The sequence below is a fragment of the Mya arenaria genome, chromosome 10 (genome assembly GCF_026914265.1).
Source record: "Mya arenaria isolate MELC-2E11 chromosome 10, ASM2691426v1".
Classification (NCBI taxonomy): Eukaryota; Metazoa; Mollusca; class Bivalvia; order Myida; family Myidae; genus Mya; species Mya arenaria.
Window position 1 is genome coordinate 61,180,975 of NC_069131.1, and position 16,083 is coordinate 61,197,057.

The 16,083-nt window shown below is 34.7% G+C and overlaps 1 protein-coding gene across 1 annotated transcript in view; it reads right to left on the bottom strand.

The window, feature by feature from the left end:
• Nucleotides 1-15,112, bottom strand: part of LOC128204885 (receptor-type tyrosine-protein phosphatase S-like) — a 30,147-nt gene extending 15,035 nt beyond the window's left edge. Inside the window, exons 1-13 of the mRNA XM_052906287.1 lie at nucleotides 15,109-15,112; nucleotides 14,466-14,538; nucleotides 13,477-13,709; nucleotides 10,944-11,111; nucleotides 10,150-10,307; nucleotides 9,894-9,981; nucleotides 9,657-9,724; nucleotides 8,195-8,231; nucleotides 7,702-7,805; nucleotides 7,314-7,439; nucleotides 3,850-3,998; nucleotides 3,122-3,257; nucleotides 2,429-2,557 (exon numbers count right to left, since the gene is read on the bottom strand). Of these exons, the coding sequence (XP_052762247.1) occupies nucleotides 2,429-2,557; nucleotides 3,122-3,257; nucleotides 3,850-3,998; nucleotides 7,314-7,439; nucleotides 7,702-7,805; nucleotides 8,195-8,231; nucleotides 9,657-9,724; nucleotides 9,894-9,981; nucleotides 10,150-10,307; nucleotides 10,944-11,111; nucleotides 13,477-13,709; nucleotides 14,466-14,538; nucleotides 15,109-15,112 (1,473 nt within the window). The remainder of the gene's footprint in view (nucleotides 1-2,428; nucleotides 2,558-3,121; nucleotides 3,258-3,849; nucleotides 3,999-7,313; nucleotides 7,440-7,701; nucleotides 7,806-8,194; nucleotides 8,232-9,656; nucleotides 9,725-9,893; nucleotides 9,982-10,149; nucleotides 10,308-10,943; nucleotides 11,112-13,476; nucleotides 13,710-14,465; nucleotides 14,539-15,108) is intronic.
• Between the last annotated feature and the right edge of the window lie 971 nt (nucleotides 15,113-16,083).

A 16,083-nucleotide genomic window follows, 5' to 3' on the forward strand; every position in this document is an offset into this window, starting at 1 on the left:
AATAACTTGCCGCATGTGTTCCACATACCAAGACGACTTGTGGCGTGCAAGACTGTGTCCCTACCTCAAAGATCAAGGTCACACTTAGTGTTTGTTCACAATGGAGTGCTGCATATAAGGACATAGAGTATAGGTGGTCGTGTCCGAGCTGTAACTTTCCTTTGTATGGACAGATTTTAAAATAACTTGCGAAATGTGTTCCACATACCAAGACGACGTGTCGCGTGCAAGACCCGTGTCCCTACCTCAAAGGTCAAGGTCACACTTAGTGTTTATTCACAATGGAGTGCTGCATATAAGGACATAGAGTATAGGTTGTCGTGTCCGGGCTGTAACTTTCCCTTGTATGGACAGATTTTTAAATAACTTGCCACATGTGTTCCACATACGAAGACGACGTGTCGCGTGCAAGACCCGTGTCCCTACCTCAAAGGTCAAGGTCACACTTAGTGTTTGTTCACAATGGAGTGCTGCATATAAGGACTCAGATTATAGGTTGTCGTGTCCGGGCTGTAACTTTCTCTTGTATGGACAGATTTTAAAATAACTTGCCACATGTGTTCCACATACCAAGACGACGTGTCGCGTGTAAGACCCGTGTCCCTACCTCAAAGGTCAAGGTCACACTTAGTGTTTGTTCACAATGGAGTGCTGCATATAAGGACATAGAGTATAGGTTGTCGTGTCCGGGCTGTAACTTTCTCTTGTATGGACAGATTTTAAAATAACTTGCTACATGTGTTCCACATACCAAGACGACGTGTCGTGTGCAAGACTGTGTCCCTACCTCAAAGGTCAAGGTCACACTTAGTGTTTATTCGCAATGGAGTGCTGCATATAAGGACATAGAGTATAGGTTGTCATGTCCGGGTTGTAACTTTCCCTTGTATGGACAGATTTTAAAATATCTTGCCAAATGTGTTCCACATACCAAGACGACGTGTCGCGTGCAAGACCCGTGTCCCTACCTCAAAGATCAAGGTCACACTTAGTGTTTATTCACAATGGAGTGCTGCATATAAGGACATAGAGTATAGGTTGTCGTGTCCGGGCTGTAACTTTCCCTTGTATGGACAGATTTTAAAATAACTTGCCACATGTGTTTCACATACCAAGACGACGTGTCGCGTGCAAGACCCGTGTCCCTACCTCAAAGGTCAAGGTCACACTTAGTGTTTATTCACAATGGAGTGCTGCAAACAAGTACATAGAGTATAGGTTGTCGTGTCCGGGCTGTAACTTTCTCTTGTATGGACAGATTTTAAAATAACTTGCTACATGTGTTCCACATACGAAGACGACGTGTCGTGTGCAAGACCCATGTCCCTACCTCTAAGGTGAAAGATACACTAAGTGTTTATTCACAAGCGAATTCTGAATATAAGGACATAACAGTGTAGGTTGTCAAGTATGGGTGGTATTTTTTTATGTTCAGAGGCAATTTAAAATAACTTGCCATATGTATTTGACACGTAAAGGCAAGATCAACTTTTCATGTACTGACTTTGTTCGTAGATCAATGTCACATTCGGGGGCATTCGTCACATACTGTGACAGCTCTTGTTTTTTTTATTAAAAACGCATGTTAACTTAATATTATTGACTCTATATAAATATGTAAAACAACTTCACTTCCTTAACAACATCCAACCGCTGGAAATTGAAATGGCTTTTGTCGGTGTTTTTTTTTTCGTTAAATAGCATTCCTGATTTTTGCTGGGTTTTTCTCCCGTAAAATATGCATTAAATTAATAGATTTCTCAAATGAAAGAAATGGCTCTAGAATAGTCATTCGAATTAGTATTTACATTAAAGTAATGTATAATATCTCAAAAACATAAAGCTTGTTTTTTTTTTTTTTCTTTTGTTAAAATGTAGGAATTTTATCCCGCAGGAGAAAAACCCCGTATTGAAAAGCGTTTGTTTTGTTTCGCGTTATTTCACTTCCGGTGTCAAAGCATAATGTTTCTTTTGATATAAGATGTTGTTTTGAGTTAAACTAATTTGAATCGTGTATTACTGAAACCCCGCGGGATTTTTCCCCAGCTCTTGAAAAACGGGAGAAAAATCCCGCGGAAGTGTGAAAACCCCCGTGTTTTTCTGCAAAAACCGCGCTGGGGCCCGAAGTTGGTGGGTCAATTAGACAAACTTCCAAAAACATTTCGCAAACAAAAACACCAAAATCACACTTTAATGAAGCCTTCTAACTAAATTATAGGTCAGTATTCGATTACAGCGTATTTAAAGGGTACCTGAGTTTGCGAAATCTAGGATTTGCAAACACAAATTGGAGGTCGTTATAAGTGGATAATACTGTAGTTCATCATTCAAATAAAACAGATAATTAAGCACTAGGTTATCCTGCATGCACAACACTCAATATATTCATTCACAAATACTAAAAAAAAACTTTTTTTATCAATTGTACCTCAAACTGTTTATTTAGTACTCGTGTTGTATGTTTGTTCATGTACTCGTTGAAGTTCTCTCCCTTGATTTGTTTGCAGTCGAATGTTAGTGAATAAACCACGGCGGTGTGCAGAAACTGATACTGTCCCTGAAACGTGAAAATGACACGCATATGCAATCATAAGAATGTGATATCACGCCTGTTTGCACAGTAGCAAGGCTTAAAATATTAATTTAATGATATTTATATTTGGTAATTGTATCCACAATGGGAGAGTTTTGGTTGCAAATAAGGTTTGTGATTGTTCAAAGTGCAGTTAATGTGTACAATTACCAAAGCAGTTTCAATTACATGTGCACAATATGTTTTGAATTTGTAGATGATGTTTATTTATAAATGAATAACTTCAGTGATGTAGTATGTAGAGGCTTTACAAAGACAGTCAACAGTTGGGATACAGGCGTTTCGTAACCAAGTCCGTATAGTTCTACAAAATGACAAGATGCGGTCTTTGATCCGTGATGAATTTACCATATCAGAGCAATATTATCATTGTAGAGATTGGCTACTCTTGGTACATTTATTAATGATATTAAGGTCAGTTGTTGATGCATTTTGATTGGAAAATTGAGAACCCTTCGAATTCGCTTTGTTATGGTGTTTTGCAAAATCAGGGTATGCTTCATACAACAATTATCCTCTATATCTTACCAATGTCTGGACCATATTCGGCCTGTTCTGTCGCATTTTATGGACGCACCCGGAGATGTCAATGGCTTTCTCTGCTTCACCTTGTTTCGTCAGAATGTCCAGTGCAATGTAGGTGCCTGTTCTTCCGACACCAGCGCTTTAAATTAAGAAAAGAGGACAGTAATATGTAAAGGTAGCGCATCAGATTAATGCAAACCAGTTTATTCAGACTATATTTAGGGCATTTTTTTATTATATTCACTTTTCTCTTTACAAATGTTCGTCATGAACAAAGAGGCTCTTACTGTAAATTCTTAGTTCCATGTAAGACAAAAGTCATATCCTCTCGTCTTTACACGTACGAACTAACCGTTTTAATCTTAAAATTACTTTTAGCACACTGCGTATTTAAGCATTATACATTTCATGAAAATAGTTTGGAAAACTTACTCGTATCATTTATAATACAATGGTGATTGAATCAAAGAGGGTGAGAGTGGTCTAGTGGTAAAGGTTTCCGCCTCTCTCCCAAGAGGTTGTGGGTTCGATCCCTCCAGGGTTACTTTCTTATAGCCTCTCAAAAAGGACACAGTACTGGTTTCTGCCCAGGAAACGGAATCGAGAGTGATTCTATAAGCTGTCAGCTTTCGTCACAATCGAGCATAAATAAATTAGTGTAAACCAAATTAAAGAGCTAATATTTTACATTACTCTAAATACATTATTGATAATTTGACGTTGATACAAACCTGCAATGTACAACCGTTGGTCCATTCAGTGTACTCGGCGTAATCAGAACACGCTGTCTGAACTCTTTCATCGACGTAACATCGTCGGGTATCGCCTTGTCAGGCCAACACGTGAAATGCAGATGGTGCAACGTCCTTTCTTTCGATCCCTTTTGATACATGATGGTCCGAGTATGATATGCTTTATATGTTTATGGTATATATGTTATGGCCGTGCATTGCATTTGTCTCTGTAAACGAAGCTCGATAGCTAGTTAAGCCTATCAGTTTTCCCCGAATTTTCGCTTCCAGGAAATGGCCAAAACATGTGTACGGTTTTATATTCTGCTAAATACATCCAGCAAATGTTTTCTTGTCTAATAAATTCGCTTTAATGTTCGATATATATTCTTAGTGAGTTTTAGCGGACGGTAGTGTTAAGTGGTATTACTCATTTTCAGAAACGTGCCCCATTTATATCGTTTAGAAAGTACTTAACCTACATAGCTTACTGAGAATTTAAAATAGTTTTGCAGTGAATAAATAACGTTCAATAATATTTCGAATCTTTGGCATCCGCCTGGCTGTGCCGTCGATTAAGGAGTGTTATACCACGAACGAAGGACATTCGCGCGAAAGAGTTTGCATTTGAAACATCAATTTAAATCATACATAACGATAAGCAAGAATTAAAAAGTTGTCAAAACATTGAGCTTGATTTTGAGTTTGAAAAATGTTTTAAAAGTAGTTTTCTTTGCACAGAAAACTTAAAGTTTACAAGTGGGGAGTATTCGTGGATATTTATCTAGCACATCATATATTATATGTTTTTAAATATAACTACATTATACTGCTATCCGAAAAAAGTATATGTTAAATTACGATTGCCTTTTTCATATAGGCATCGTACTGATCAGCTTAACTTATCGCTGTTTCTCAAAACTTAGTAAATTAGCAATGTTGAGAAATCACTTAAAGATGCACTCTTACTCCCAAATAAGATTTACCACAATTAATAATATTGTTTTGATATTCCAAAAAAGATGAATAAATGTCGAAAACAATGGTTTTAATGAAGGATACAGAGTTTTACTTGAACGAAATGAGCATTAAACAATGTATTTCTACCTTACAAAACTGTAGTAAATAACAGTAAATATTTTAGCATTCACCAATCATTTAACATTGTTCCGCTTTCTACTATTAAATACATGGTTACACACTTTTTATCAGTAATTAATATTTTCCATAAATGCATTATTTAGTAAGCAGTTAAAGATATATCAGTCAAAATGTATGTTTTTTATACATGTGTATATATTGATTTTGAATAAGAGTGCCACTTTAATGTACGCAACGTCGTTGTAGAAAAGCATTAGCCTTTGCCATAACTCAATGACCGTTTAAAATATACTCAAAACACTTTATAACGAGGTTATGGTGCACATATTGAAATATTACAAAAGCAACAAAAACAGTTAAATCTGTCATGACAAAGAACAGTAAAAAAAAAAAAAAAAAAAAGAACAGTGTCATCTTGCCAGTCGTCGTTTATTACATTCATTACTTTGATTTGCTACTGGACTTGTTCGTTTTGTTCGGTTTACGTTATTTCTTACTCCGCATTATTTCTTACTCCGTTCTGTTTATTAGCACACATTTTTTCAATAAATAAGTGTAGCGGAATGCATGTTGGACAATTTTAATAACTTACATACTTTATGTAAATTTATGTCGGTGCATTATATTTTATTACCTTCATATTGTGATCGGCAAGTAAGTAACGTTCACAGCTGTATGGATTTACTTTATCATTCAACTTATTATACTTAGAAAATGTACATTTATTGGTATAAGGAAAACAAAATAATATATTACCCAAATTATGCTCAGAATAATTTAACAAAATATTAAATCAGTCATGGAAATGTGGTTGTAACTTAGTCTAGCTGAAAAGCATAATATTGGTAATAATTATACGTTGGTCATGTCACTAAAACCTTTTCATACAGTGATAAAAGGTAATTTAAACCCGTAAGAAAATACTTGTGTTTATCGTCTTAAGCATGCATGTTTTCATTTGGTTTACTGAGGCTTTATTGTCGTTCTGAATGTTAGACACTTGCTTTATCATTTTCCTGTTTTCAATAATATCCTCTCTCTTCGGGCTATATTTTAACAAAAGGGACACCTGTCTCAATTATATAACACTGGCAATTTCCAGGCAGAATGCTACATTATATAATGTCCAAAGATCATGTCTAATATCAATTTTATTGTTATCTATACAGATATTGCTAAATCAAAAGACAAGTTAAAATTGTACAATTACAAAAACATTTTAAATAAAGTGTTACAATTGATTCATTCATCACGTATTAAACAATAACTTTTTAACAAAAATACTGAGTTAAGTGTAACACTGTAATCGACCATAATCACTGTCTTAGCTGGTACTCTTTTATTATTAGTCATTAAGAATTATTCTATGATTTTAAATGGCATCGCGTGCTAACTTTCAGTTATCACATAAATATATTTTAACACGATCCGTATGAATCCTGCATGTGAGTCGGCGTTCTATTTGCATGCACAATTGACGTAAGTTTTACCTACGTCTGTCTATTAGTCACATAGAAACGGCTCCCTACGAACAGATGGAAGCACTGAAGGATGAGCAGACAGACGACTCAAAGTCTATGTCCTCCATGCATTTCGGCGGGTGTAAATAATCAGAATATAAACATAAATTACAATATGTTCGTGTATTAGCTTTTCATAACTAAATATTACTATGTTTAGACTGCAACATCATATTGCTTCTACATCTTATTACCAGCCACTTATTATAGTAGATTATGGTTGTCATATGGGTGATCGTGAACTGTTTCAATGCTTATACATTGCAAACAAGTGTAATATAATACATGCTTAATTACGGATATAATAGTCACAATCAAACAGGTGACAATATTTTGAACTATGCATGCTCACACTCTCAATATAAGTCTAAAATCACTAGCAGAGTGATATCATATTACATGTTAAAAAGGTTTTGTTACAATAAGCTTTAGTTATTTGTTAATATCAACCCGGAAGAAAAAAAAAATCGGTTAATGTTCAAGTTGCAAAAGTCTAAAGTACGCAATTTTTGTCAAACAAATACTTCAACAAGAGTACTTTATTACATTAAAATGAATTTAACATGTTCATCTGTAATAGTTTTAACGATGATGTTTTAGTATTGTAAAATCTCAAGAAACAATCTTTAAAAAATACAAGATTCGTCAAGATTTAAAGATCCTGAATCTAGTTATTGTCGAGAAGCGCACAAAATCCAGCAACGCCTTAGTTTGATTAAAACAGTTTGTTGACATTAATCGGACCCAACACAGTCGAGGACCCTTAGCACCAGCATAGAGGTACTATATGTTCAGAAGTATTATTTAATGACGTACAATGATAACAAAGGGAGTTTAACTCACCATTGTGACAGTGAAAGTCCTCCGTGTAAAATCGGCATACTCATCCTCCGATCGGCTCTCCACCTTCATATCATCATACATCCTAGCTGTGCCAGGGTTTGGCCAGTACTGCTCGCATTTAGGAGACTGAAATCGCACAGCAATAATCGTTTCAAACAGTTTTGACACGATGCTGAATATTAAAGTATTAAATATATAACAGTGCCTTGGCAAAACTGGTCCGCAGTGGTGCAAAACATTTCCTAAGTGTATTTTATATATGACTGAATCTGATAAAAGTCAGAGGATTGTACATAATTTATGTTAATTTCCTATACATTAATTTGTTTGGAGTGACTGAATGCTATGATTGATAAGATTTACATTATGTGTGTTTATTTATACTTACTCCCTGTTCAATGAGATTGGTAACCATGACAATCTTCTCGACTCTTTGTTGCCAAATCATTTTCCAGAACAGGCTGAAATCACCTAACTGTTGGGACATTGGACCTAAAATTGAATTAGGTTATAACGAAAATACATATGTTGTTAACATACTTATATGAAAAGGACATGCTATCTAATTTAACAACTATAAATGCCAGTGGAATGGATCTTATAACACATATGCAGTATAGTTTTGTTATTTGTATCTTTAAACAACAGATAAAATGGACCCGGGTTGAATACTGTTTGCGGTCAATTATTTTTAGTTTATTTTACAGGACTCAAATTATAAGTATATAGGCTTTTAGAAATATTTATTTAAATGCATCTGAAGGGTAATCAACTGAATATTAAGAAATTAAATATTAAGACTCATATTTCTGCAAGTTTTAAACAAAAACGCTTCATATGAAAGTTTTTGAATAATATTATATGCCACATTTCACTCCTACCTAATGTCGCAATATACTGATTCGGCCCTTTATATCCCTGAAAAATATATAAAGTATGCATGATTAGTGTCGAGATTGGGGGAAACTTATCCGGCGGGCGAGAAAGCGTAAGTGTAAGCGTATGACCAAGTTAACTTTCGGTTGATAATCTTCCCCAATATATACACCTACCATGTTCTCAATGTACCCTCCTGTTTAAGATATTAGATAATAAATAATCCTTGTTGTCACATAAACACCATCTCATTTGCCATGACTGAGATATGAGACGTATTATGGACTACCTTTTGAACTCCATCGGTGCGTGCAACATCACCAATCTTTCGAAATAAACACTCAAATTATCCAACGTATGTAGTGTATTTTTACACATAATTCATAATTGTCACACAACTCGAACATTTAAACTCTCTCACAAGATGAACTTAACCGCCCCTAACAGTTCAACTATCTTTGAACGATTTCACTTATCAGTCTCCACCAATTCCCAGCACAATTCATTACAATGAGATCAATATGTGTGTTCAAATTATAACGCAGCTACCTAAACCGTTTTTTTCTCAGTGCAGATCGAGTTGTATATAAATGTTTCCTTCTAGAAACAGAGTTTATGAATTATGTTACTTATCCATTACTTATTAAGATGAAATTCTCTGGCAAATTCGTTCTAGAACTATGGCATTGCCCAGGTGTGTTGTTTCAAGCTGTTTTCCTTGAAGTTGATTCTTAAGTATAAACAATATATAACAATAATACAGGCATTTGTTGAACACTACAAATAAATTGAAAGTTTATCTATTTTTGAAAAGGAAATGTTTTTAACTTGTTCAAGTATAAATTGCATAGCCCGCTGCCGTTTCAATTCGTATTAAACTGTTTGTACGTCGCTTCCGTCCTACTGCCGTTGATATCAACAAGTTCATCCGACAGGCTTTTATCATTTATAGGCGTGATTGCAGGAAAAAAAGGATCAAATGAGTTGATTATTATTTTTTAAGCATTTCTCTAAAGCTCGAAGCATAAAAATGTGTCAATCGGGTTTTAGAAAACACAAGTAAATAGGAAGTTTTTAAGGATTATATGTTAATTGAATTATCGTTTTTGCCTTGCATATTCAGTTCAGAAGTGCTAACATCTCATCGTATACTAGTATGTGCCGTTGATTATGGTACCAAAGTACATGCCACTAAAATCAGACAGATACATTAAAGTGTAAAAGCTATCCAAATCATTACTTTTCTACGTTTTGGTTAATAAACATACAGAAGTGTGATGAACAAAAACATAGCAAGAGCTCCGTATTTCCTGCATTTTCTCATTAATTTACATAGAGCTCTTCAAAAAAGGTGTTTCCCAAAATGGTATATCATAAATAACGTACGTAGTGATTTGGTCACACATATTTCCTTTTTACTTTTTTTCACAATTTACACATTTGAATAAAGATGATCATGGTACGTACGTCAATAAAGCTGGCATTTACGTAATCTGAACCACCACTGACTGTGACCTTTACTCTTGAGTCATCGTCTAAATTAGAAAAAAAAGAAACAATAACGTTTTTTTCATTATATATGATATATACATTATTTCTTTATCATGCAATTAAGAAACATGATTTAATTCATTCTAGAAAAATATCCAAGCTCTGCTTCACATAACAAATGCCACTACTAAATTAGACGTGGTTGTAACTTACATGGATAAATTCCTTTGTATCTATTCTTGGTCACGTTCTCCCTCTTCTGTGATACCACATAGGGCTTTACAAGACCAGGAGAAAAATTCTACAAAGAAGGGAAATGTAATTTTAACAAATTTATAAAAAAATATACAAAAGTAGATTTCACAATATCCCCATACTTGACATTTTTCATTACACAAATACAAACGCAAAATATTACAACTAAACCATGCAAATAAGTACGACTTTGACAGTTTTGCTCAGCATTTACCTCAAATTCTGCACTATATGCTTCATGAGTTTTTCCATCTACATACTTGACGAGCTGACCAGCCGGTATCATTGACTTATTAGTTGACAAACCAGCTTCATTGTAGTACGTTTGATCATCTTTGGATGAATTCTCAAGAACTTCATTGCTTTCATCATCTAAATGGCAGAATGTAAAAAAGGCTATATAGACTATCATATCATATTTCCTATATCTGCATTTCCTTTGTCTATTATATTGGGGAATCAAGACGTTCATATTCAATTGATATAAACGCAAAAGGGTTATGCTTTCATTGTTTATTTCATTACTGCGATCTGATTAAATAATCGCGTTGATGTACACCTAGTGATATACGAAGTCACAATTCTCAGCAAATGTTTAATAGAAACGGCTTTATTCGATCTACTTTCCAATGAATACTCTGCTGTGTAATTATTTACTTATTTATAAACATGATATATTATTATCTCAAGTGAAATGTAAGAATTGCTCGCATTATGTCAAGTTTGTTTATTAAGTATGAACACAGGATGATAAGCTTGCTCCAAGTCAACCTAACCTGAAGCAATCTCAGAGTGTAAAATAGAAGTCGGCTATTTCCTCTTGTTTCCTTCTGTAATAAATAACATTAATTTGTCCTCTTTTGTCTATGATTTATTTTGGATCATAATGATATAAAGTAGAAAAATGCGTTGTTTTAACATATTCATCATTTTTATATGGTATATCTAAAATGAAGCTTACACGTCAACCTCAAAATTAAATATAACAGAAAGCATTGATTTGCTTACCTATATCCAGATCAATATCGTGTTCAGATGCTGTCCCCACATTTGCAACCGCGTGCTGCTTGATGAGAATGGGTTTGTTTGCTGGCGGCTGGATACCACTTGAATGAGATTTTGTAGAAGCTCTCCTAATTTGTCCTTCGTTGTAGTATGTACGTTCGTTCGCTGGTGCTAACAGGTAAAGTTAAATAATATAATGTTTCAATTTACGCCGATTTAAGTAACAAGATGTATTGGCATTGCAAGCATATTATTAGGAAGGCATAGTTATGTATATAGTTAAGATATTACAATTATAATCATATTTATGATTTCTCTACCAAAAGGAAAAGAAGTTGTTTAAATAGACTTACACTCTTCTGCTCTTTCGTCGGAAATATTAGGTTGTGATGGTTTGCTACCATTTTGTTTGTTTTTATTGGCGGCAGGCAGACGAAGTGATCTAATAAAAGATAAGCTGCATAACGAAATCAAGTTTTGTATGAAAGTTTTTAAAATACATAATCGATATTCACGCTATTACTTATAAGTATTATGAAAGTAGAAATTCAATTTAATACACATACGACACTAATAAAATGTAAATACCCTCGACGAAGTAGGAAGATGGCTACAACGACGCCTATAATAACAACAACCCCACCACTGACACCTCCAGCAATAACCCCAACTTGTTTCCCGGCCGTAACCGCTTCATTTTTGGCTAAAACATATGCATATTTATTCTGCATACCAGGTAAGCTTATGTGTATGTATCCGTGCTTGATAAATTTGTCTTTTACAGTCTATGCCAGTTGAGCTACGTGCAACAAATCGCATCTTTTTGTGTTTAATTTTGTTGATGAAAAGAACATAATGTTATTTTAATCAAGTTCAAATACATTTATAATTATCAAATACTTCTAATAATCATATCAAAATATGGAAATAAATAAACAAGATTGAGCAACTATTTAACGTCAACAATAATCTTAAATCACCACGCGTCATGATGTCTGTAAAAAAAGTGTCGCACGCAAATTTTATACAAATTGATTTACAGCATGTAAGTTTTATTCAAGGATTTCCGGCCCACCTTAAAATATTGAACTCTCGTGCACGTTGCCTGGCAGGTCATGCGCTTCTTGATCTCGTTACGTGCGTGCCCTCGGTTCGGGTTAATTATTTAACAATGATAACATGAACGGATTTGTCTTTCATAATATTTTGGCACCGTTAAACAAACTTGCATAGAAGTACACACGGAGCGTTATAACGACATGTCTTGTTCAGGCAGAAAATGAGTATTGTAATGTGCACTTTCAAACATTTATTGATTTTAAGCTCCGATTTTATATAGATTATTTTCTATATTGCATCAAACTATCAAACTCTTAGCCAAAAAGGACAATTTTAATAAGAATGAAAAAACCTTTTGATTAAAAAGTAATACATTTATGGTTGCAAAAAAGTGTTATAAACGTACTTGTTATTAGTAAAGTAATGTTCATACCTATTTCACAGAAACTCCCTATATATCCGCCAACACAGCCATTTGTGCAAACACCGCTATCATTACATGGTGATTCACCGACTTTGTGTTCGCAATTGTCGGAACATTCTTTTTCACAATAAATGCCATGCCGATTGAAAATGCATCCATGTGTGCACTTTCCAGTTTCTTGATGGCATCGCGACTGGACACAGGAAGGGTCACATGACGTATTGCAAAAAGGTCCGAACACGACATCTGTAGTGCAGTTCAAACATACACTCGATAACTTGTCACACGAAGAACAGTTGAGATTACAGTTTGCATCGCATAAGTCAGACCAAAATCCTGCCTTGCATCCCAGGGTACAACGACCATTGGTAGTGTCGCATTTCCCTCCTAAGCAATTTATTCCACATGCAATACATTTTCCTTTTCTTGAGAAAAATCCATTGTTGCATTTCAAACAGTACTTGTCATGCCGTTTGCATTTAAGACAATTAGAATCTACCAGAATACATGACTTTGAGCAGTTTTGTCCATAAAAGCCATCATCACAATAGTCGCATCTTGTCCCATTGAAGCGCTGTTTACAATTGCAAGATCCATCATTTTGACAAACATTAATGCAACCCTCAGAACACAGGTGATTACAGTTTGAAGAAATGTTAAAATAACCTTCCTTACATTCATCGCAATTATCTTCGGTTGTGCATTTGCAGTTAGGATAAAAGCATGTTCTATTGCATGTGTTTCCAAAAAATCCACTTTTGCATTTCTCACAATTCGGCTCAATGAAATTCGGTAAACAAAAACAACTGCCATTGTCTTCGCATGTCGCACTTACACAACCCTTACCGCATGCCGTTTCACAAATGGTACTTATTTCATAATATCCAGCTTTGCACGAATCACAGCCAAACTGTTGACGACAACGGCAATTGCTATAGTTACATGTATATTGACAAAGATGGCCATATTTCCCTTGTACGCAAATATTACAAGTCTCTCCTTCATAATTAGCTGCACATAAGTCACATTTTGTTCCAGCGAAATTGAGCTTACAAGTACAGTCTCCATTTCCTGCACATATGTTATCAAGGCAACCTTGAGCACATGGTGTATTGCAGGCAGTACCATAGAAACCAGAAACGCATGAGACACATGTATGTGAATTTCTACAGCGGCAATTTGAGCTTTCACAGTTTTGCTGACATCGTGTGCCATATTTACCAGGTATGCAACTATCACATGCACTTCCCTCATAATAAGCTGCACATGCGTCGCAGGTTTGCCCACTAAAGTTGTAAAGACAGCTGCAGCTTCCATTTCTATTGCAGGCTTTGCCAATACAGCCAATAGAACAAGTGTATTCACAGTTATCTCCATATTGCCCCTGAACGCATGTGTCACATTTGTTACCTTCAAAGTTTTGTATGCATGTACAAATGCCGTTGTCCTCACATGTGTCATTAATACATAGAATTGGACAAGAATCAACACAGTCGGTTTTTTTGCCGTAAAATCCAGGTTTGCAGGTTAAACATTGATCACCCGTGTCTTGAGAACATCTCAAACAATTGCCTCTACAAGGATTTAAGCATTTATGACCATAAATTGTGTCGACGCATCCCTTCAAGCAGTTTGTATCTCCTACAAGTCCTGTCTTTGTTCCACATTTTCCGTCAGTGCAACAGGCACAGCGTCCACTGCAGTCAATGGCGGCTTCTATCACATAGTTTAAATTTGTCATTATTGCTATTGAACTGCTTATGTTTGTACATTTGATACTATTTAAATAAAGCAAATTTCATCTGTACCTAATCAATTATGTGGCTTCAATGGATTTTAAAAGGGACTGCCAAGCCTCCGTTCTTGTGGTCGGAATTGGAAATAAATAACTGACCAAAAAGTTGCAAGCGACAGCATGCGATCAGTTACACTAACCTGGGGATATATTATTCGTATTTTTAATTATTTCGAAACGAGTTTTGAAAGTTCGAAAATCCAACAGTTTGGTAAAAAAAATCACCTGGAGTTTTGCTCTTACTTACCTCCTTTGTACAGGTGAAATATGAACAACCAGTAGAAAATGTATCTTTTCATTCTCTGGCTGGTCTACAGAATCTGCATGTAAATTTATACAAAAGAGTATAATGTTATTTTTAGGCACATGAACTAGCAAGCAGATGTTTACGGCTATGAGCCTGTACCACCAAAAAATACTGGTGAATTTACTTTATATTAAATTTTATTCGTATTCGTTTTAAAAAAAACAGTACCATTTTGGAACTGATTTAATAGAGGACAACAAAAGGCAAGAAACGGAAAAAGCATTATGTTTAAAAAAGGACCTACGAGAAATCGAAACGAAGCAAATCCGCCAGGCGATACGATTAAACAATAACATTACTATAAAAATTGATAGATACATGATGGGTAAATATTCTTCTTATATTTAACGCATATTTAAACAAGGAAGAATATAATGTAACAAAGCAAAGTAGACTCATTCCCTTTTCCTTATTCCCGTCCGTTTTAAAACAACTCCAATATGAGATAAAGCTACGATATTTGATACAAAAGTCATTACATATTTACTTGGGTGATATTTGAGCTATGCAATGGAACAATGAGTTTGAAATTTTATACCTAACCTATATATTTATCATTGATGCCTGCAACATGGAACATTACTCATCTCTTAGACACATTTCAAGTATAAAGTTCGAAAAAGAAAACCGATTGTTGAGTGTTACAATGTTCTCCGTTTTACATGCTAGTTTGGAAATAATCATGCATAATGTTATCATACATGGTAATGATAATACATAGCAGGTTAGTACTTTTGTTGGTAAAAGTTCACTTGTTAAGGAATAGGAATTTATCGGTTTAATATTCGCATGAATAATTTCATAAATGGTTGATAAATACTACATTATGTGTCTTATATAAGCTCGGTGCTTTCTATTGGTTTCCGACAATTCATCTTTCTCAATGTCTATCTTACATTTCTTATAGAACACTGATAAATCCTGATATTTATATTAACAACTTCAGAAACAAGCGATGTAGTCTAAAAGACAAAGAACACGAAATCAAACAATCACAAATCAGAAACATGGAGTAACACAAACAACACAATAGAAGTGTGTATCAAGGATTGTTAGTTACCGCCTTGGAACGGTCAGTAAAATGTAAGTTTACCGGGAGAATAAACTAGTATGTGTGCACAATCTCACTCTTATTCCAACATTCCCGATTAAGGTAAAAACGTAAACGGTCAATTTTAACAAATTATGCATTAATTTGAGGAAATTTTATAATAGAACAAATAATAATGCACTTATAGGTGGACCCAAAGTACTTCTAAGCCTAGAGTCATGTGTTGCCATTTGACATAGGAGCATTCTGTTAGATCTTAGTCATAGACTATAGCCAATGGTATCTAATCTTTATTAAATCACGTTTGGAAGATGTTTTCCAAAAAGTGATAAAGTAGAAACTCCTTAATTATTGGATGCAGACACATGACGCTTGATGGACAAGAAAGGTTACACTATATATAAACACGAGTATATGCCAATCAAATTCCTTTTCCATATCAAACAGTGAAAATACAGCATGCCGTATTGATACTGACGTTTATGATTCCGCATCATGTGAGAACCG